Source organism: Sminthopsis crassicaudata, chromosome 3 (genome assembly GCF_048593235.1).
Source record: "Sminthopsis crassicaudata isolate SCR6 chromosome 3, ASM4859323v1, whole genome shotgun sequence".
Lineage (NCBI taxonomy): Eukaryota > Metazoa > Chordata > Mammalia > Dasyuromorphia > Dasyuridae > Sminthopsis > Sminthopsis crassicaudata.
In genome coordinates, this window is record NC_133619.1 from 63,366,923 (window position 1) to 63,390,720 (window position 23,798).

Genomic DNA, 23,798 nt, shown 5'->3' on the forward strand with positions numbered 1-23,798 from the left:
AGCTAGTATGAGTCTGAGGCTATATTGGAACTCAGGAAAAAGTGTTTATTTGAGTTCATTCAATCCACTGTGCCAGCTAGATGCCAACATCCACAGTTAGGGAACAAGAAATGGATAATGGTCTAGCAAAGGAGAAATGAGGAGCAGTCAGGTGGGAAAAGGAAGAGAAAGTGGGGTCCTAGAAATCAGAGAAATAGTAGATAGTGGTGGTTCTCAAAATGTGGTCTAGAGAATCCAGGATTCTCTCTGAAATCCTGAAACCCTTTGAGAGGGTCTACAAATTCAAATTTAATTTTTATTTCTAATACAGTAAATATTAATATAGCCCACATAAACAAAAACTTTCTGGGCTGATCCTGAATAATTTTTAATAGTATAAAGAGACTGAGAACAAAAGTTTGACAACCTCTGATATACAAAACAAAGGAGTAGCAGACGGTTTAAGAAGCTGCAAAGAAGTCAGGAAGGATCAGGACAGGAGAAAAGGTCATCAGGGAAATAAGTTGAGATCACTGATAACTTAAACGGTGCAATTTCAGCTAAATGACAATTCAGAGGGCTGACTGCAAGAGATTGAAGGAAGGAATGGAAGGTAGATGGAGACAGATCACAGAGCTTCCATTGAGGAATTCGGTTGTGAAAGAGAAGGCGGAAGATAACTTGTCAGGACAGCTGGAGCCAAGGAAAGGTTTTTCCAAGAATGGTAGAAATTTGAGATTGGATATAAGCAATAGAGAAGAAGTAGATAACAAGTGGTTGAAGATGGGTAGATTTTAGATGAAGTGAATTACAGAAAGAGCCAGTGCCTGGAGGAGCCAGAAGGGGAGAAGATTGAGTACAAGTAGACTGGTTGGCTCTAGAGAAGGAACAACCTCTTCATCAGAGATAGAGACTGGGAGAACAAAGATTATATGCAAGAATGGCATAGGAGGACCTGGGGCATAAGCAGAGCAAGACAAATAGAGCTTAACTATGGAGCATGGAACCTAAGAACAGAGGATCCTGGTTTTATTTATAGCAATGGAACCTCGAGGTCACTTCTGATGAGGTGAGCAGATGGGGATCAGTAGGGGAGATCTAAAACTGTATCTAAAACTATCTCCCCTGAGCCCCTCTTCTCCAGACCAATTCATCCCTCTCCCCTACTAATCCCCATGTCATTACATGTGAATCCAGAGCTGGGTACCTGGAGCAAAGGAAATGCTTGGAAAAGAATGGTGACCTCAGTCTTCTATAATACTGTATTGTTATATATAAAGTGAAAGTCTTCAATACCTTGAGCCTCCATTTTCCCTTCCTAAAATGAGTATTAGACTCAATGGCCTCTGAGATCCAATTCTAAATCTATGATCTTTTGATTCTTTTGCAAAGAACACACTAACCTTTTAGCCAAAGACATCACCCTTGTTCCTTGTTTCAAGTACCCCAATTACTAGTGTCTCTCCCCTTCCCAGTGTTTCTAGAGCATCTGGTTCTCTCCACTTCCTAATTTATATCATATTCCTCTCTACATACATGGACCCCCACTTCTGCCCCCAAGACTCCAAGAGCATTTGTTAGACCAAAGCAAGAAAGCTCTCACATAGTCTATGAATTACACTACACTGAATCACCAATTTCCTTATTTTAAAATGTAAACAGCAGGATGGGTAAATCTATCTCTCATTCACATCGTAATGTGAATTACTTAGTCAGATAATCAGATATCACCATCTTTTCCTGACTAGTGGCTGAAAGAGTTGTACTGTGAGAATGGGAGTTTTGACAGGAAAAGGGGGAAAACTGGGAGCTAAGAGATAATGTGGAAGTTTAACACAGTAATAATAATCACCACATTCACAAGAGTTAATGAAGATAGTAACACACACACACATACACACACACATACATACATATATATACATACAGATTCATATACATACATTTGCACATATTTCTTCATATGTTTATATACATATATATATATACATACATATTTATATATATATATATATATATATATATGTATGTGTATGTATGTCTATTCAATTAACAGAAAACTTTCCTCACAACAACCCTGTAAAGTAAATCTAGCCTATATTATTATTCCCATGTTGGAAATGAGAAAATTGAGGATTAATAAGTTTAAGATTAGGCCTGCCAGCTGGATGGGAGAATTGGGGCAGGGAAGACTAATGTGTGATTAAGGGAACTTCAGAAGGTCAGAGAGGGCCACAGAAAATAAGTGGGAAGGTTCCAACCAAACTTTTTTTCCTTAGCAATTGTCTGCCTGCTCCAATGGCCACCAATCATTTGCTTAAAAGCTGTGGGTTTCTCCAGTGAAAACAGAAAGGAGGAATTAATGTTTTCTGTAGTAAGGAACATGGGTCTTTTTTTTTTTAAAAACACTGTAAGTTGCTGTAACAAGTGGACATCCTGGAAAGCTTGCCGTAGAGCTTGCTGACCATGTCCTCAAAGGACAGGGCAGTCTGACCCTGGAAATGGGAGTGCTAGGTATGAAGAAGCTCCTCACTCCAAGCATCCAAGAGGATGCTGATATCCTCTATTCTCTGATGCCTTGGTCTCTCTTCATTCATTTTCCCCTTTCTCATTTGGACATAAAAAGCATAATTGGTCTCTCAGACCTTCTGTCTATGTCCTAGATGGTCCATTCATGTGTGTCTGGATCTGTCTCTCCTCACCTCTTCATCCGCCCCACTAGTACTCTCCTCCTCCAGTTCCTCATTACTTTCTTGTTCCAACAACACCCCCCACCACAAACTCCCTATTCTCCAAGGTTAAATAGTCTTATCTTTCCAAGGTCACTCTGCCCCAACTCTCCCCTCCTTTCTCCTCCCTTCCCCATGCTAAAATCAGGAGTTAGGAGATAGGAAGGAAGAGGGAGTCAGTTGTGGTTATGGCAGCTCTCGGAGGGTTAAGGGCAGAGGAGGGTGAATGGGGAGACTGCCCTGGCAGGGGAAGGAAGAGGCCACGCTTAGTCCTTGTCCTGCCCCCTAAACTGACTGGCTGGATGCCTGGGAACATGGATTGTTTACCAGCTGTGGAACCCAGGGGATGCTGGGGGGTGGGGTTGGGGAGAGGAATGGAGGGCTTGCACATGGGGACTGCTGCTCTGGGGAAGGAGGACTGTATTCAGTCTCTCCAAGACCCCCAGATGGACACGATCCCTGCCTGCCTGATCTTACTCTCCTCTCCCATCCTACAATCACAATAGGGGGAAAAACTTTGTAAAACGAGAGGCAAAGTATTTTTTAATGAAAAGCAAACCTGCCTAGCAATCAAGAGCCCCAAGATCTGCTCCTACCTCTGTCACATATTAGCTAAATGGCCTTGGACAGGTCACTTAGCCTTTGAGGCCAGTAGCTGTGTCCATGCCAAAAAAAAGGGAGTTGAGTTTCTTCATCTTCCCTTCAGCTACAAGATTCCATTCTATTCTAAGAAGGAATGACATCCTTTTTGTCTTTCCTGACCCTTTACTCCCTTTAACCTTTCACCTCCTCTGTGCCCTTCCTTGTCCTCCAGGAAAGGGGAGTGAATTGTCCATCTCTGGTCCCACAGATATTAGACTGACAAGGCAAAGGGACTATATCATAGATCTAAAGCTGGAGGGGAGCTCTAAGGCTTTAACAGATAAGGAAACTGAGGTCTAAGAGGCTAAGTGACTTATGAGAGAGCTTCTTTCTCTTTGTAAAATATTTTGTTCATAACTGCCTTGTGATACAGGTATTATACACATAATTAATCTGATTTTTCAGATGAGGGGAGGGTTCAGAAGAATGAGATCGTTTTCCTAGCGTCACAAAGTTTAATAGGAGAGTCAGCATTCTAAGCTGTGTCACTTTGGGGGATGTGAGGGTATGCAAGTCCAATGAGCCCAATTAACCAAATAACTAGGACTGAGAAGAAATTAGGTAAAGCCTAAAAGAAATAAAAGGCATTCAGAACAGGATTAGAATAAATAGGGCAGTTTGGATCACTCCCCTCTGGCATTGTCCTGCCCTTTCTCTCTTGATCTGAGCCAGAAGATGCCAAAAATTGATAGTCTCTGTCTTCTTCCCAGGGGTATTAACCAGTGTGAATTCCCAGATGAAGCAAGGAAGTTATATATGGGGTATACTGAAAGGCCCATCAGATGGAGAGCCCGGAGACCTCACTTCACAGAATGCTGGCTCTCTTAAACTTTGTGACCTTGGGAAAATGAGCTCATTTTTGTGAACTCCTCCCCTTATCTGAAAAATCAGATTAATAATGTGTACACTATCTGTATCGCAAGGCAGCTATGAACAAAGTATTTTATTTAAAAAAAAAAAAAAAGAAGCTATCACTGTATCTTTCTCATCTTTATAACTATAATACCTACACAAAAAGCACTAAAATGTTTCCTGGGGGCAGTGAGAGAGGTATTATGATTTGCCCAGGGTCATATAAGCAGTATTTATCAAAAGCAGGACTTCCATATCTTCCTGACCCTATGGTCAGTTCTCTGATCACAAATTCATAATAATAACCACAGTTATAATCTCTCCCCCGGCCACCGTCTCTGTCTCTTTCTCCTATTCCCCCCACTCCCTCTCTTTTCCCCCCCACTCTCTCCTTCTGTCTCTGTTCCTGTGTTTGTTTCTTTCTCCCCTCTTTCCTCTTTTCTCTCTTCCCTCTCTTTCTCTCTTTTCCCCCCACTTTACCTCCTTTCTTTGTCTTTCTGTCTCTCTCTCCTTCTTTCCCCTTCTCTACTTTTCTTTCCCCCATTCCTTCTTTTCCCCCTACTTCTCCCCTATCTCTAGGTCTGTCTCTCCCCCCATCTCTCTTGACCCTTGTTTTACCCTTCTCTCCCTCTCTTCCTCCCCACTCTCTCTTCCCTCTGTCTCTGTCTCTGTCTCTCTCCCCCACTTTTTGACCCTCTCTCCCTCTCTCTTTCCCTTTACTCTCTCTGTTCTCTGTGTGTCTCTCTCTCATATATATTAGGTACACATTATTACATACATGGAATTATGTATATTCATATACATATATTTCACATGTACATATAAGGAAACATATATACAGAGAGAAACACATAGACACAAACACATTTTGTGTGTATGTACATGTGAAAAGACCTCACTGACTTCCCACTATTTATTAGAAAAAAGTCCCAACTCCTTAGCTTTGATATTCAAGGCCCTTTACAGATTCACTAATTTGCTTGTTCTTAAACTCAGAATTATAGAACATTTTTCAAAGTGAAAAGAGGAGGGGCAGCTGGATGGCACAATAGTTAAAACATTGACCCTGGAGTCCCAGGTTCTAAATCCAGCCTCAGACATCTGACACTTACTATCTATGTGACCTTAGTCTGATCTCTTAATCTAAACTGCCTCTCCCCCCCAAAAAAAAGGCAATGTTAGATGTCAGGATCCCCCTTTTAACTAGAATATTCTGTGACTAGTCTTACCTAATGTCACAAAGGTAGTAAATGGTGGAGCTGAGCTATGAATCCAGATATTCTAATGGAACCGTGCAGCAGAAAGATGCTGGATTTGGCATCAGAATATTTGGGCTCAACTATTTACTATCCTTACAATCTTAGGCAAATCATTTAAAGTCTCTGGGACACAGTTCCTTATTTCTAAAATGAAAGGCTTGTGACAAGAAACTAGAAACTGAGTGGATGCCCATCAGTTGGGGTATGGCTGAATAAGTTCTGGTATATGAATGTAATGGAATACGATAATACTCCATAATTATAATTCTATTATAATAATATAATTATGTTCTATAAGAAATGAGGAGAAGGAGGATTTCAGAAAATCCTGGAAGGACTTACATGAACTGATGCTGAGTGAAGTGAGTAGAATCAGGAGAGCATTTTACACAGTAACAAGAAGATTATGCGATGATCAACTGTGATGGACTTGGCTCTTTTCAACAATGAGGTAACTCAGACCAGTTCCAATAGACTTGTGATGGAAAGTGCCAATCACATTCAGAGAGAGAACCATGGAGACTGAATGTGGATGAAAGTATAGTATTTTGACCTATTTTTGTTATTGTTTGTTTGCTTGGGTTTTTTTTTTTCTTTCTCATTTTTTCCCTTTTTGATCTTGATTTCTCCTACATGGCATGATAAATATGGAAATACGTTTAGAAGAATTGCATATGTTTAAGCTAAATCGGATTACCTGCTGTCTTGGAGAGGAGGGAGGAAGAAAAATTTGGAACACAAGGTTTTGCAAAGGCGAATGTTAAATATAATATTTTCACCTTTGTTATTGTTGTTGTTAACTTGCTTGGTTTTTTTTTTTCTTTCTCATTTTTCCCCCTTTGAGTTGATTTTTCTTGTACAGAATGATAAATGTGGAAATATGTTTAGAAGAATTGCACGTGTTTAACCTATATTGGATTATTTACTATCGAGGGGAGGAAGGACATAGGAAAGGAGGGAGAAAAATGGAACACAAGATTTTACAAGGGTGAATGCTGAAAACTCTGCGTGTATTGGGAAAAGTAAAAAACAGTCTTTTTTTTTTTAAGGAGAATGTTGAAAACTATTTTTGCATGTATTTGGAAAAATAAAATACTATTAAGATATAAAATAAAATGAGAAGCTGGATAGCCTCTCAAGGGCCTTTCAGTTGTAAATATGCCATCTAGTCACAGAATATCCCATCTGGAAGCAAGCTCCAAGGCCAGCGACTCCAGCCTATTCCTAAACAACAATGCTAAGATCCAACCCCAACATTTACAAATGAGGAAATTGAGGGCCGGAGACAGGGAGCCATTTGTGATAGGCATGAGTTGGGGTATTAAAAGAAAAGAAAAACTAAGACTGGAGTACCTTAAATTGTATGTCTAAAAGAACATTTAAAAAGATTATACTATTCCCTGCTATTCCTTAATGAGAATCAGTATATTAGAACATATTGAACTTGGAGTCCGGAGTTGTTGTTGTTGAGTTATTTCAGTCGTGCCTGACTCTTTATGACCCCATTTGGGCTTTTCTTGGCAAAGATAGTGGAGTGGTTTGCCATTTCCTTCCCCAGCTCATTTTACAGATAAGGAAATTGAGGCATATAGGATTAACAGTTAGTGTCTGAGAATGGATTTGAACTCATGAAAATGAGCATTTCTGAACCAATGCTCTGTGCGCTATGGCACCACCCAACTGATTCTTCTTGGAGTCAAAAAAAAACGGTTTGGGATGAGAATCATAACTCACCTCCTCCAATGGCTATTCTGAGGAAAGGGCCATGGAAAGGTAAGTTATTATTAACACAAGCCTTCCCCTCTACATTATCTCCATGATACAGCCTGTGCTTTCCTGGTTCTGAACTCAGTCTCTGCTCTCATTTCCACTCCCAGCCCCCAGCCTCATCCTCCCACTTAACAATGGGGGTGGAGTCCGGGGGCTTCAATTATAAAGATTTGAGTGCAAATCTAGCCTCAGATACTTACCCAAAGTGTGACCCTGCCAGTGAACTTGCCTGCCTCAGTTTCCCCAGTTGTAAAATAATAATAATAGCTACCTCCCAAAGTTGCTGTGAGAACCAAGTAAGATAATAGTTGCACAGCAATTGGCCAATACCTGGAAAATACTAAGTACTTAATAAACCAATGCTTCTTTGCAAAGCACTTAGCACAATACCAGCATGTATTAGGTGCTTAATAAATAAAACCTTCCTTCTTTTGCCTATGCCAGGCATATAACAGATGCTTAATAAATTCTTCCTCTATCCTTTCCTTCCTCCCTCCCTTTCCTCCTTCTTTTTTCCTATCCTCCTTCTTTCTTTCTTTCTTCCTTCCTCTCTTTTCTTTCCTTTCTTTCCTCCTTTTCCTCTCTTCCTTCCTTTCTTTCCTCCTTCTTTTCCTCTCTTCTTTCCTTCCTTTCTTCTTCCTTCCTTCCTTCCATTGTCCCTCCCTCCCTTCCTTTTTCAAGGTTTCTGCTTATTCAAATTTTACCCATCCTTCAATGCCTAGTTCAGTCCATACCTCTCTAAGAAATCTTCCCTGGAGAAGAACATGAACTGTTGAAACCAGCAGAAGCAAAAGAGCAATATACATAAAATCTAGTCTATGTGAATGAAAGATCACTAAAAGGAAGCAGAGGAAAAGCCAAGGATGGTCCTAGGAAATAACCAATGAAGCACACCTCCCTCCTCGAAGCAGGAAGGTGGGAGACCACTACTACATCTTGTTTTGTTTGCCAGAAGAGAGGCCTCAGTCTGGAGGGGGAGGATGTTTCCTCCCAGAAATGACGGTCATATAAAATCAAGAAGCATCAATAAAACATTTAAAAAATGTGCCCTGACTATATTTGCCCTCAGTCTTGTCTACTCCAGACACCTCTCCTTCCTCTCACCTCCCAGTAGTTATTTTCTGTTACCATCATTTGTCATTAACATGTACAACAAAAATTGGGATTTGGAGTGTTGGTTTTTCCATGTCTTATTTCCCCAAATGGACCATAATTTTTTTTTATTTTTTTTTTTTTTTGATGAGGCAATTGGGGTTAAGTGACTTGCCCAGGGTCACAGCCAGGGAGTGTTAAGTGTTTGAAGTCAGATTTGAACTCAGGTCCTCCTGACTTCAGGCCTGATGCTCTGTCCACTGAGTCACCTAGCTTCCCCTGGACCAGAGATTCTTAAAGGCAGCATGATAGAATAGAAAACTGAACTCGAAGTCACGGGAATCCTGAGTTCAAATTTCAGCTCTTCCACTTACTACCTCTGTGTGACCCTAGGCAAATCACCTACTTTCATTTCCTTATCTGTAAAAAAACCCAAGATGACCTCTAAGATCTCTTCTAGTTCTAGAGGCTGGATTTAGTTATCCTATGATTATATCACATACACACACACTATCAGAGTATCTTACACCCAGTAGGCTGTTCAATGATACTTGTTGAGGATGCTAATATACAAATGAATACTTAAACTATTCCAGCTGACTTCCTGTCTCCCTGCTCAGATCTTTTCATCTCTCTTTTCCCACTTATCGTATCCATCCAAGTATTCCACGTATACAGCCTGCAAGGGAAGGAGCTCATCAAGTGGCAGCAGGAAGCTGATGTCAGCTTGCATAGATTTAAAACAGCCCATTGTAAAGCTTTCAGTACAAGCATTCACACCTTGGAAATCAGCAAATGCTACAAATCTGGGCTTGACAGACTGTTTTGTGAACTTCCCGGAATTAAGAAAATGATGGAGAAAATGTTACGAATGCAGGTTAAAAACAGAAGTGTATTGTATCTTTTGGAGAGCTAGTTGTCCAACATTTACCAGCACATCACAGGAGAGGGAGAGTCCTCTAAAGATATGTAATGCTGAAGCTGAAAGAAATCATAGAGAATCACAGAATTATATGTTCTTGAAATGGGTTGGGACCTTAGAAACCATTCAATCTAAGCCAACATCCCTAAGGAAGAGTTCCCCTTCCTTCAATCCCAATATACCCCACCCCCAACAAACCATAAGATCTGTAAAGGCAGCTCAGTACAAAGACAACTGATCTTTGAGTCACTGGAGTCCTGAGTTCAAATACAGCTTTTGCTTAAAAGGAATCAGCCACCTCCAGGGGGAGCTCATTCCACTTCTGGGAAGAGAAACTTTACTCCAGCTTCAATTTGCTTCTACAAAAATTCTCATTTTTTCCTAGTGCTATCATCTCTGGCCAAGCAAAATCTGATAACCCCTCTTACATGGGACTGCTCTTCGTATTTCTAACACCTACTGTGTACCTCCTCATCTTTTCTTCCCCAATCTGAATACCTCTAATTAATTAATTGTCCCTGATTCCCAGTTTCAGAATCCTTCCTCCAGACTCTGTGGACAATTTTTACACTGACATTGTCCTGAACACAGTCTGCAGGTGTGACCAGGTCAAGGGACATTCCAGCCAGCCCCTTCATTTTATAAAAGAATAAACTGAATCCTATGGAGATGAACTACGTTTTTCAAGGTCACACCACCGTTCCGCAGTTCAAACTTGAACTCAGGGCTTCTGGTTTTTGAGTGCTGGTTTCTTTTCCTTCCCGTTTACAACTCAGAAACAGCAACTGGTTCAGTGGACAGAGCACTGAGACTAGAGTTAGAAAGACCTGAGTTCAAATTCAGCCTCAGAGATTTGTGTGATTCTGGGCAAGGCATGTAACTGTTCTGTGCCTCAGTTTCCTCAGCTGTGAAATGGACCCACCTCAAAGTATTGTTGTGAGGACCAGATAAAGTCATGTGTGTTGAAAAAACAACAAACATTTAGCACAGTGCCTGGCACATAGTAGGCTTCTTCCCTTTCCTTCCAAGATAGAAGGCTGAGGATATAGATGAGGGACCTAACCTCTTCTTCCAAATACCAGTGACAAAGGGGACTGACTCAGTTTAACCAAAACCCCCTTTCCCTTCCTGAGCCTCCCTTTGCTTAACTATAAAACAAGAGGGTTGGACTAGACAGTCTCTCAATCTATGCTTCCCAGGCACTCAGCTGCCCACCTCCTCCCTTCCCCCCATCTCCTCCCAGGGTCCCCCACTTGGCTCCCACCATCTGGGAGCCAGCAGAGGGAGCCCTGAGCCCTGGGGCTGTGGGTGGGGGCTGGGTGTGGGTGGGGGAAGTGGGGGGCGGAGAAGGGGCAGAAAAATGTTGCCTGACTGCTGTGGCGGCAGCAAGAGCAGCAGCAGCGGCAGGGGAAGGCTGGGCCCGGGCCTGTGCCCACCCGCCCATCCTGTCCTGCTCAGTAACTCAGTAATTACTGCTCCCTAGTGCCCCCCTCCCCCACGCCCCTCAACCTTCCCCCCCACTCCCACCTCAACCACCACATTAAAGCTAGGAATGCCCCATCCTCTATTAACCCCTGCCTCCCCACCTGCCTGGCAATCCTCCCCAAAAGCTGACCCATGATGCCCCAGTACAGTCACTCTTTGCCTTCAGAATTATCACTATTCTTCTGTCCTTCTCTCTTCCCTTCCAGTACCAGTGGGACTTGAGTAGAGACTTCATACCACAGAGGAGAGGTCCCTGTTGATTTAGCTGATTGGGAGGGGGGGATAAGAAGGGAAGGAAGGGGGAGAAAGAGATCAGCATCTTCCAGCTACAGGGCTTGGAGTCCCCAGGTCCTAAAAGATCCTCTGTCAGGGCTTCTTAACCTGAGTCCACAGATTCAAGGGGCCTTCTGTTGGATTTCAGGATGCCTGTGAACTTGGGTAGGGAGAAAAAATTACCTCTTTATCTTCATTAACCTCCAAAATTTAATATTTCTTTTAATTACAAATGGAAGTAATAAACATTCTGAGAAGGGATTCTTATGGTTTTCCAAAAAGCCAAGGGGCTCTATGACACAGAAAAGGCTTGGACCCCTACTCTAGTCCAGTCCCCTCATCTTACAAGTGAAGGTTATTCTCTTTTCCCTGAGGCAGGGGGAGGGAAAGAAAGGCTGCTAGAGAGATCAGAACTGGTTAAACTCGGTGCACTTGACATACGGTAAGTGGTACAGTAAGAACATGTTCTCTCTCCAGCTAAGACAGGAATCCCAAGCCCCTTCTGAACCCTAACATCACTTCATCTTCTCTGCAAAAAAAAAAAAAAAAAGTGCCCAGCCCTGAATAAGTTAAATAGAAGGGAGGGGTTCCCAAAAAAAGCCAGTGGGAGAAGGACAAGTGAGAGAAAGCAGAAACCGAAGAGAAGGTCCTCCGTGTGTTGTGTCTTTCTATCTCTCTGTCTCTTTTTGGCTCTCTCTCTCTGCCTCTCGGTCTTTATCTCTCTTTTTCTCTGTTTCTGATTCTGTGTGTCTTTCTTGGTGTGTATGTCCTCTGTCTCTGTCTCTGTCTCTGTCTCTGTCTCTCTCTCTCTCTCTCTCTCTCCTCTCTCTCTCTCCTCTCTCTCTCTCTCTCTCTCTCTGTTCCTCTCTCTCTCTCTCTCTCTGTTCCTCTCTTTCTCTCTCTCTTTTTCTCTCTCTTTCTCTTTCTCTCTCTCTGTTCCTCTCTCTTTCTCTCTCTCTTCCCTCTCTCTCTCTTTCTCTCTCTCTCTTTCTCTCTCTCTCTCTCTCTCTCTCTCTCTCTCTCTCTCTCTCTCTCTCTCTCTTCTCTCTCTCTCTCTCTCTCTCTCTCTCTGTCTCTCTCTCTGTTCCTCTCTTTCTTTCTCTCTCTCTGTTCCCTCTCTCTCTCTCTTTCTCTCTCTGTCTCTCTCTCTCTGTTCCTCTCTCTCTTTCTCTCTTTCTCTTTCTCTCTCTCTGTTCCTCTCTCTTTCTCTCTCTCTTTCTCTTTCTCTCTGTTCTCTCTCTCTCTCTCTCTCTCTCTCTTCCCTCTCTCTCTCTTCTCTCTCTCTGTTCCTCTCTCTCTCTCTCTCTCTCTCTCTCTCTCTCCTCTCTCTCTCTCTCTCTTTCTTCTCTCTCTCTCTGTTCCCTCTCTCTCTCTCTTTCTCTCTCTGTCTCTCTCTCTCTGTTCCTCTCTCTCTTTCTCTCTCTCTCTTTCTCTTTCTCTCTCTCTGTTCCTCTCTCTCTTTCTCTCTCTCTCTCTCTCTCTCTCTTTCTCTCTCTCTGTTCCTCTCTCTCTTTCTCTCTCTCTCTCTTTCTCTCTCTCTGTTCCTCTCTCTCTTTCTTTCTCTCTGTTCCTCCCTCTCTTCTCTCTCTCTGTCTCTTTCTTTCTGTCTCTCTCTCTCTCTCTCTGTCTCTTTCTCTCTGTCTCTCTGTCTCTGTCTGTCTCTCTCTCTCTCTCTCTCTCTCTCTCTCTCTCTCTCTCTCTCTCTCTCTCTCTCTCTCTCTGTCTGTCTTTGCCTCTCTCTGTTCCTCTCTCTCTCTCTCTCTGCATTTCTTTTGTCTCTGTGTATGTCTCTCTGTGCATTCTGTCTCTGTTTCTCTGTCTTTTTCTTTCCCTATATGTGTTTCTCTGGCTCTGTTTTTCTTTGACTGTATCTCTCTCTCTCTGTTTCTGACTCTAATATGTGTGTTCTCTGTCTGTCTCTCACTCTGTCTCTGAGTCTGTCTGTCCATCCCTTTCTCTGTCTTTCTGTGCCTCTCTGTCTCTGTGTGTATATCTCTCTCTGTATTTCTTTCTCTGAAAGTATGTGTCTTTCTCTGTTTCTCTCTGTATGTCTTTGTGTATTTCTGACTCTGAGTCTCTGTCTCTGTCTTTGACTCTCTGTATCTTTGTCTCTCTCTCTCTCTGTGTTCCTCTTTCTCTGTCTCTCTATATTTCTCTCTTTGTTTCTGTCTTTCTCTTTCTCTGTGTGTATGTCTGACTGTTTCTGACTATGTCTCACTCTGTCTCTGTCTCTCTCATTCTCTGTCTTTGTTTCTCTCTGACTGTTTCTGACTGTCTCACTCTGTCTCTGTCTCTCCCTGACTCAGTCTCTCTGTATGTGTGTGTCTCTGCTCTGTCTCTCTCTGTTCTGTCTGTCTGCTTCTCTGTCACTGTTTCTTTCTCCCTCTCCTTTCTTTCCTTTCCTCACCTGTCCTTGTCCAAGGATGGAAGGTTTACTGACAAGGACCCCTCCCTTCCCCAATTCCTCCAATGTCTGAGGCAAATGAGACCAAACTTTTGTCCATAAACACACGTGTTCTCAGAGGATGCAAAATAAAATAAAATAAAATAAAGTTCCCTCTTTTGCCATGTGTGCCCACTCACTCAGCCCTGAGCCCTCCAGTCAGCCTGGCCATGTCCCCCAAGTGCCCCCTTAGACCCAGCCACAGTTCTCAGTTAATATTCATACTCTGAAATCCCCCTGACTGGGCCCTGGTGTTTCCTGTCACCCCAAGGCCTTCTCCTGATCTACCCCTCCTTCCCCCCCCCCCCCCCCCCGCCCCACAGCCACCTCCACAGCTTCCTCAGATAAGGGTTGGGGAAGCATGAGAGGGACCCAGTCCATTCCCTCTAGCAATGTCACAGTGCCAGGACGCTAGTAGGCATAGGGCAAGCTCTGGCCAGGCTCTGGCTGCCCCCTCCCGACCCTGCCCTTTCCTGCTCACAGCCCCATTGTCTCCCTCCTTGAGAAGCTGCCAAAATGATGCAGGGAAGGGGGAAGGATGGCCACCTCCCCCACCACCCCCACTATCACCACCCAGCCTGGGTGGGGCTAATACTAGCACTACCCATGCCGTGCCAGGGGCCCCAAGTTAGGACAGGATATGAAAGGGATGACCAGGCCTGGTCAAGCAGGGAGAAAACTAAGAGCATGGCAAAAGGAGGGGGAGGAGACACAAACAAGGATGGCTGGGTTCTATCCATTTGCCTGTGGAAGTCCAGAGATGAGATCTGTCCTCATCTGTATTTCTGATTCAGAATTTTTTCTTCCAAGAGAACTAACTGGGGAGGAAGAGGGTGGGGAAGGGAACCAGGCTGCTGCTGTGTTTTTTCTAGTGGCAAAGGAAGAGGGCCAGTTCACATCAGAGAAATGGGAAGGAAATAAAGAGGAAGGAGGGCAAGAAATCGGGAAGAAAGGGGGAAAAGCAAGTTTGGTCATTCTGTGAGGATAAGCTACTTTCTTTTTCCACCAGACAGTAACCCTAAAGTTCATCATTCTTGTTCAAAGAAACAACACGAACAGTTAACTGAGACCTTTGAAAACATTTAGCGAAGATGGCAGAGCAAAAGACTTTGGAGGCTGTGATCGGAGTGTGAGGCGCCTAGCTCTTTAGGGTACATCTCCTAGCCGGGGCAGGAGAGGTGTCTGTGTGGGCTGACGGCCTCGAGGATGCAAGGCCAGACAAAATGACCCCTAGAGGGCCTGGCCTGCCTCATAGATTCTTAGATTCAGAGAGATATGGTCAGAGAGGAGAAAGGCAGAAGTCCTTGAGGCCGAATCACACACCTGGGCCAGCCCGTGGAAAGTGGCTGGAAGTGGAGGCTGAGAATCTGCCCCAAGACTTCCTATGAGAGGCCATCCAAGGAGCCAGAGCTGACCCAAGAGTTGAACATATTTGCTTTGATTACTCCTTCCCACCTAAGCTCAGACAAGTGAATCTCTGGTCAGCAAGGCCATCTCATTCTAGACTTTTAGGGGAACTTTTGCTTTCCTTCTGTCGGTTATGGCCAGAACTCAAAAGAAACCATGAAGCAACCAACCCAGATCAGGGGACTCTTCTGCTGTCAAGTTAATAAATGCCTGGAAGGGAGGGATCAGAGAACAGAGAAGTGCAATCTGCTCGTAGTTTAGAGAGGTGCCTCTGGACAATCACTCTGGATCCCCAGGGGAGCAGATCAAGGATAACGGACCATCAAGTACCACTGAGACTGCCTTTCAGCCTAGGATTGATCTTGTAGGGAATGGATGCAGAATACTCAAGTGGTTCAGTTAACAGAAAGAAAGGGAGGCTCTCACCAAAGGAATAAAAAGAAAGAGATAAACAAGGAAAGGGAAAGACAGATAGACAGAGAGACAGAGAGAATGAGAGAGAGACACACTAGAGAACAGAGGTACAGAGAGAGCAAAAAAAGAGAGGGGGAGGGAAAGAAGGAGGGAGAAAAGGAGAGAATGGAGAGAGAGGAGAAAGGGAGGGAGGAAGAGAGAGGGAGAGGACACAGAGAGAGCTACTATACAAGGCAGGGGGCGGGGGAGAGGGGGGAGAAGAGAGGAGGTGAGTTCTCTCAGATCTCTCTTCCTGAGGAGTTCCCTGGCCCAGTCCCCCTTATCACCACAGCCCCTCTGTCCTCGCCATTCTCTCCCTGCAGCTGCAGCTGTGAAAGTTTCTCTGTTCTCCCCACACCTGCCTCCTTGTCCTACCTCATCCCTCCCTCCCCCACATCCCTTTCTCCCATCCATCTTCCACTCCCCCATTCCTTCAGCTTTCCAGGCATTCAGGGATAAGACGACTTAGGCTCAGTTCCACTTCCTTTATCAGGAGACCTAATCAGGATCTGTTCCCCAGAGAACCAAATTTCCTTCCTTCCATAACCTAGTTGCCACTTCAATATTCTTTCTACTAAATGGGAAACCTTATCCTCTCAAGAGGTAAAGGGAGAGGTCCCTTTGCAAAATTTTTTCTTGGGATCCTAGATTTTAAATTTTATTACCATACCATGCCTAGCTTCTGGGGATTCTAAACAGATCAACTTGGGGGAAACTGAGGCACCATCCATGATCAAGCAAAGAATAAAGAGATTAAGTACTGTTCAGGAAACTTGGTGCAGTAAAATGTGCTGAAAAGGCAGAAAACCCAAGTTTTAGGTCTCCATTCTGACACTAAATCAGCTGTGATCCTGATCAAGTAATTTTGCTTGATTTTCCACATCCACAAAACCCAGATAATAATATTTTCACTATTTACTTCATAAAGTCATCGTAAATTAATGACTTTGTGGCCATTACAAATATGAATTGTATTTCTTGTTCCCTTCTCTGGGCCCTGAGTTTTTCATAATTTGTCCCCAAGTGACCCCAAAAGGATTCCACTCTCTGTGGTGTCTCAGAGGGTCCCTTTGGGCATTGCAGCCTCCCCTCCCAAAGGAAGATCATCTTCTTTCTCCACCCCAAACCACCTCCCAAACCATCAAGGTGGAGGATGGGAGGATCACAGAGAATCACATTTCAACCAATGACATGATGGTCTGCAAATGAATGAGGTTCTGGTCCATAGACTGGGGAACCACATCTTTCTGTAGATGCTCCTCCCACCATTCACTGAACTGTTCTCAGTCTTCCCTTTCCACTGAAGAGAAAAAATAATAAAAAAGAAAATCTTGAACATTAGAGAAGTCCTTGTTCTAATTTCTACCTGATCCAGGAACCCTAATTCCTCAGCCTTTTCCACAGAGTGCAATTGACTAACCCCAAGCTATGGAGATAAAAGCTTCCCTCTGTTTGTCTGAGCTATTCCAAGAATCATGCAGCAATAAAATGGGAAATACAATCTAAATCTGGATTTAGCCTTAGAATATCAGAGCTGGCAAAGGCCTCAGAATTTAGAAAGTAAAAGCAAAACACAGAGACCTTTAAGAACTGGAAGAAGCACTTAAAAGACAAAAGATAGAATATCAGAACACAGAATGTTGAAGCTTAGTGAAACAAAGAACAGAACATGGAATACTCTTGCTGAAAGGAACCCCAGAGATTCTCTCTCCAAAAGCTTCTTAAATTGAGTTGGGACCCCATATGAGGTCTCCTAACTGAATGTGGGGCTCAAAATTATGATTTATTATCAGAAAATGTTTCATTTGCATACTTACTTTTTATATACACTCAAGTGTTACATAAAAATTTCTCAGGAGAAAAGGGGTCATGTGTGGAAAAAGTTTAAGAAGCCCTGATCTATTCAAGCTATTTATTATCTAGTCTAACTTCAATAGCACTCCAGAATCCCAGCAAGTCTGGAATTAATCATTTGGCACAATGCTCCCTGGTTTGATGGCCCTGGCTCTTAAGCTTTCTTTGCCTTTTGACCTCAAACTGGAGGTGGTAATAGGCTCTAAGCTGAAGAAGGAAATCCAGGAGAAGTGCAGGATCACTGAAGTTAAAAGTAGCATAGACTCTAGCTTATCTAGTGACCAAACTTCCCCTCATATTAAATATAAGATAACAATATGAGATTGCTTGCCATCTTGGGGAGGGGAAAGGCAGAAAAAATTAGAAATCAAAATCTTATTAAAATAAATGTTTAAAACTAAATAAAATTAAATAAATATAAGGTAATTGAGGGCCAGAGAGGCTAAGGTTTGCCTGAGGTCACATAGATAAGTATCAAAGTCAGGATTTTAATTTTCTGATTCTAAATCATATGCCCTTTGCTCTAGGACAAGGTCTGAGTTCTTTTCCTACGCTACAAAGGAAGTAGAAAGAGCCAGAAGAAATCCTTGATCATAGTGTGTGTGTGTGTGTGTGTGTGTGTGTAGACTCAAGCTCATACAGGAAATAACCATCACAAGCAATATTTTAACTCAGGACTCTCCCCCCCCCCTTTTTTTTTTAAACCAAACTTATGATGCCATTATGTCAGATGCTCCTAGTAAGGAACTCCTTTTATCAATGCAGATCTGCATCTGCTCTTAAGAGAGTTGTTAAAGAGAATCAAGGCCCTGGAGCGAGAAGGACCTGAGTTCAAATTTAGTCTCAGACACATCACTTATTAACTCTGGGCAAGTCACTTAATCCTAATTTTCAGGAAAGAGATAGAGACAGATAGACAGTCAGACAGACAGAAACAGGCAGAGACTGACAAACAAAGAACACTAAGGGTAAACCACTTGTCCGAGGTTACACAGCCAATATGTGTCCACAGTAGAACTTGAATCTAAGTCTTTCTGACCCCAAAGTATATCCACTGAACCATGCTGCCACCCTCTTGGTGAACTTTCCACTGTATTATATGTCCCCAGTTCTCCTTTTCTGATTTATCCTTCCCTGATTCGGGGATTAGAACACAACAAGAATTTAAGTTCTTTCTTAATTATTCAGAATAATTTATATAGTATACTTGTTAATTGCTTTTTAAACATTTGATGGTATTTAACTACAAATCCTTTTAGACCAGAGTTCCCCCTTTCCTTTATCAATGCCATTATGACATTTAAGTTCACATTCTGGGATTATTTTTTTTAATATGATAATTGAATTTTGAGTCTGGGGACTTGGTTCAAGTTCTGACTTTGTAATAAGTGTCTGACCATGGAATAATCATTAAACTTTTCTGGACATCAATTTTGTGGTCTCTGAAATGAGAGGTTTAGACTAGATGACCTATGAGATTTTTCAAAGCTCCAAATTTCTTATCCTATGTTCCTTCAGCCCTTTTCCTTTCCTACTAGTGTGCAGTCTTTTGTAGTCTCAGGGAAGCAAATTAAATAAGACCATTCCTTCCCCTCCCAGAGTGTTACATCAAAGACACTACATTAGAGGACTCTTCTATTTGACCTCAAATGTGGTTTTTGGTTTTAAACCTCAGTGCAAACTTAGTAACAGGTATACTGTTATCTCTGTTTATGTCTCATCTCCCTACTTGACTCCAAAAGGTCAGTCTTACATAAGCTTTGCATGTCCCTCAACACCTAGCATGGTGCTCTGCACACTTAATAACAGTAATAAATGTTTGTTGAATGAATGGATGAATGAGCCTTGCTTGCTGCTTCCTCGGCTTCCTTTCATGCCCCCCTTCTGCCTTCTTTTCCAAGTTCCTCCCCTTCACCCCTTTCCAAAAAAAAAAAAAAAGTTCCTCCTCCAGCCCTCTCCCGGCCCCTTTAGTTCTATGGTCCTGGAATCATTCCATTATCACCTTACCCTTTTTCTCTGATGGCTTCCTCACTATCATTTATCGAACCCCAACTGTGCTGGAGCTTTGGACTAAGTATTGGAGGGAGCAAGATAAAAAGGTAATAATGTGAGGGAGAAGCAGGGGAAGGTGGGGAATATGAAAGAAGTGAAACTGGGTCTCTGCCCTGGAGGAACTTCCAGTTTAGTAGAGCATATAAAACGTACATGAAACGACATGACAACTACCTAGCAGCTCATTCACAATTACTTCAGAATGAACTTAGTTCTACTCGTTCCCATCTCTCTTTCCCCCTCATTCCTCTGCCCCTGCTGCTTCCTCCTCCCTCGCCAGCAGTTCATCCCTCTTTCTATGTCTCTGCTGAGACATGGAGCCTGGATGACTCGGGGCAGACACTAGAAAGCTGGGAAGATGAGGAAGGATTCGGCAAAGGACTGGGCAAAGGAGTAGCGAGTTCCGAACCTTCTCCTTCTCCCCCAACAAGAAACGATTCCCCACCCCCACCCTAGCCCTCTCCTTCAGCGGTTCCCCACTCCTCGTGCCTCTCCCCCAGAGCCCCCCGTCCCAGCCTCGCTCCCTCCAGGCCCTCTCTGTGCTTCTACCCTGGCTTTCCAATCCCCCTGCCTCCGACCCTGGCGCTCCACGAGATCCACTCAGGTCTCCTCAAGAGCTCCAGCTCCAGCCTTCTCAGCACTCACCACCAGAGCCCGCCGACGTGGGCGGGACAGAGCAAAAGCAGGACAAGTCCCAGTCGAGTCGGAGCTGGCCGTAGCATCTCGACGGCTGGGCTCCGGCTTTTGGGGGAGGGCGGGAGAGAGAGGAGCCCGAGGGCGAGCTGATGAAGCTGGGGCGAGGGGATCGCGGGCTTTCAGGGGGAGCGCTGGGGCAGCCCGGCGGCAGCGGCTACAGCTCCCAGCCCCATCCCGGGAGAGAAGGGAGAGGCAGAGGCGGAGGGACGGGGAGAGCCAGAGCTTCTGCCTTCTCCAGAACTCCGGAGACGAAATCAGAGCCGGGGGCGGGGGTGGGAGGGAAGGGGGGCCGGGTGGGGGCGGGAGAGAGGGGCAGGGGAAGAGTGGGGGGGTGGCAGTTGCGACAGCTCGGCGGCGGAGTTCTCCAGAGCCTTGCGCCCCGGGGCTTCGAGTGCAGAGGGGCGGGGAGCCGGGGTCTCTGGGCGGGGCCGGGGTGAATTCCCAGTCCAGTGGGGCAGGTCCCTCCTCCGCCACCCCAAGGGCTGGCTATCTCCTAGGTCCGGGAGCTGCCCCGTCTGCCCCCAGTTCTGAGCTTGGAAGAAAACTGTGTGGGAAGGGGGGCGGGGAAGAGCTGAGAAGAGGAGGGAAGGGGAGACGAGAGATGGGGAGGGGGGAGGAGAAGTTTGACAGGTTTGTTGACTGTAAAGAGAGAAAACTTCCCAGGAATGAGGGGGGGGGGGGGGGACGAGAGTTAGAAGAACATGAAGCCCCAGGGGCCAAGACGGGGAGACGAGTGGGGGCTTAGGATGGGGTGCCTAACTTAGAGTCGCAGACCTCCTGTTCTTTAGAGAGCTTCCCGGCTCCCTCCCTCTGCCTCCAGAAGTTTTGCTCTCTGCTAGCCCAAACTCTCAGAAGCCTCTCTCTGAGCAGAAGCATCCCCGGAGAAGAGTAATAGACTTCAGAGTTAAAAGAGAAGTGAGAGAGAATCTAGCCCCCACGCCTTCTCATTTTACAGATAAAGAAAGTGAGACCCACGGTCACATAACAAAGTAACAGAATCGGGACTGGAACTCATTTCCCGTAACTCCAAATCCAGGGAGCTCTGCGCGGCTGCCTCTGAGCAACCATTTCCGTGGTCCGCACCGCCAAGGAAGCTCCTCTGACTTCTCTCCCTCTTGAGAATTGAGACCCTGTACTCTTGGCCCAAATGCCCTCCTTCTAGTCTTCACTGAGGAGGGGGCAGGGCCTGGGTCGTCCTGAGGCCGGTGAGCTTCAGAGATGGAAGGAAACCGAAGCTCTTTCTCCCCCTCCCCCAGTTCTGTACCCCAGAACCCGGGTGAGCACCAGCTCAACCCCAGCGGGTCGCCAGTTCCCTGAGCCTGCCCCTCCACCTCCTTTCCACCCGGCATCCGCCCCTGGCAGCCTCTGGGCGGTGTTGTGGGGGTGGGGGAGCCCAGCTGCAGGTGAGACTGCGTTTATCTGATTCTCTAATGCCACAAAAATGCCTTTGATGCCCCCGGCCCCCTCCCCACTGGGAAAGATCAAAGGGCCCTGTGGGGAGGGGGCCGGCAACCGGCGAGAGGGGGGGACAGCACCATTCATCACACCTAGGTTCAGGGGAGGGCACTGAAGGGCTCACCTCCTCCCCCTGCAGGCAGGGGTCCCTCACAGTGCCCCCCGACGGGTGCCGAGAGACGGATGGATGTCAGGATTCCAGAAGGGAACAGCAGTCCCTGTCCGCCCCGGCCGCAACTTTAAGGTGCCTCGGGGTTTAGGGGTGGGGGCGGGGTGAAAGGCAGGAAAGTGTGGTTTGAGACAAGCCCTTAAAGGAGAGACCATAGCCAACACGGGTGGGAGGAAGATCCAGGGAATCTTTTTCATTTCAAATTTTCAGGAGGGGGGGGTGAGAGTTTGAGGGGAGGGGTGGAATAAGGAGCCTTCTTGTCTTACTTTGTAGGAGGGGAGGAAAGGAAAAGAGATCGAGGAGGATGAACAGAGGCACCCACAATGACTTAGGAACAATGAGACAAAAGAACTCGGGGCAAAAGGGAAGAGGAAGGATGAGTGGGAAAGTCTGTTAGGAAGGAAAGAAAGCTGGAGAATGAGGTCAGACATCAGGAAGACTAGAAGGGGAGGACAGATAGAGCAACAAAGACCGAAGCAAAGGCTCAGTCTTTCTGAATTCAAAATGGACCGGGAAAGAGCAACAAAACAAAACAAAACAAAACAAAACAGTAGACACAAAGGATGGGAGGGGGGAAATGCAAGCAGATGGCTGGGGGGAGATCTAGGAGCTTGAGGACATTGTAGAATGAGGGGAAAAGGCTGTTAGACACGGAGGAAGAAGAGCAAGATATTAAGCATGGAAGGGGATGAGGGGAAAAGGTCAGGGGTCAGTTGGCCTTGAAAGGGAGGAGAAATTGGGGAACATGGGAGGAATGGGCCCTTGATGAACTGACATCTGGGGAGACACTGGAAGCAGAAGGATAGGTCCTCTAGGTTGATCTCTGAGGTGAAATGGGGCAACAAAATAAGAGAAAGAATAGCAAATAGTGGAGAAGAGACACAGAGGCTGGGGGGGCTACTGAAAAAGGGGGATACTGATGGAGGAGAGAATCTCAGGCAAAGAGTCTCTGTTAGACTAGAATGAGGGACAGAGAGCATGGTGAACATTAGGGAAGAGAAGAAGAGACCAGGAAGAACATTGAGAACCAGAGCAAAGTTTCTATCGACACTGAAGGAGAGAGTCATCTTGGGAAGATATTGAAGGGAGAAGAGCTGAGAGAATTTTGGCACAAGAATATTAGAATAGGGAGTGATGGGTGTAGGAGAAAGCCTCATGGCCTCAGGTTTGGAGCTGGAAAAGACCTTAGAGGTTACCCAATCCAGCCCATTGATAAGGCTCAAGAACAAAGGTAGAATCATAGATATAAGGTTGAAATGTTCCTCAAAAACCATCTACCCTAACCCCCTCATTTTATAAATTAGGAAATTAAAGACTAAGAAAGTTAAATAACTTGCCCAAGATCATAACAGTATTAATGTTAGAGGTAGAATTTGAGCAGGGGTCCTCTGACTCCCTCCATTATACAAAATCAAATGAGATATTTGTAAAGCACTTAGCATAATGCCTGGCATTTAATCATTCCTTAACAAGTGCTTAATCTCGTCCCCTTTCCAAAAGAGGGACCCTAAGGAAGGGCCATGATAGGAGTAAAGGCATACTGAAGGGACAGGGGCTTATGAGCATCAGGTACAATGGGCAAGAGCTCCCTGAAGGGAGAGGAGCAGGAGCTGGGAGAACAAAGGAGAAATAAGAGCAAACACTGAAGGGGCATTAGGAAGAATAAAGTTGAAATGGAGGGGATACTAGGAGAGAGGGGCAAAAGCTTGGGCAGATTTGGAAAGGTTGGAGGCTAGTGAATACTTAGAGAAAACACAGGAATGGGGCGAGGTATTGGGAGAGAAGCAAGATAGGACAGCCAGATTGGGATGTAGTTTAACATTTAATGAATAGAATTCAAATGAAATGCAAAATAAGCCCCATGAATTATTTTTAACAAATGTTTTTCTATGGTAGGGCAGTATTCACAGAGGGAGAAAACCCAGTACATGCTCAAGAGCACACAGAGAGATCAACAATCAGACATAAACAAACTAAGGAACATGCAGACATAGACAGAAGCACAGGTGGATGGGAGGGCTTGGGGATTCGTCCCCACTAACACCACTACCCCTAAGGGAAGGCCCCAGGTGGCCTGAGGAGAAGCCCACAATTAGGCCCACTCCCTCTGTCCAGAGCCCTCCTTGCCTGCCCCCTGCCCCCTCCTACCACTGTTATTAGAGATTATGAAACATTCTCCCCATCCTGCATTCTTCTCCTCAGCAAGAATTTTAATATATTTGTCTTTGCTGTCAGGGGACCAGGGCTCAGGGACTGCCCTGCCCCA

General features: G+C 45.0%; 1 protein-coding gene across 1 annotated transcript in view; it reads right to left on the minus strand.

Moving 5' to 3' along the window:
- The window catches only part of WNT6 (Wnt family member 6), a 29,785-nt gene extending 9,350 nt beyond the window's left edge, over positions 1–20,435 (minus strand). The window contains exon 1 of the mRNA XM_074298726.1: positions 19,858–20,435. Coding sequence (XP_074154827.1) covers positions 19,858–19,934 — 77 coding nt within the window. The 5' untranslated portion in view covers positions 19,935–20,435. The remainder of the gene's footprint in view (positions 1–19,857) is intronic.
- Positions 20,436–23,798: the final 3,363 nt, after the last annotated feature.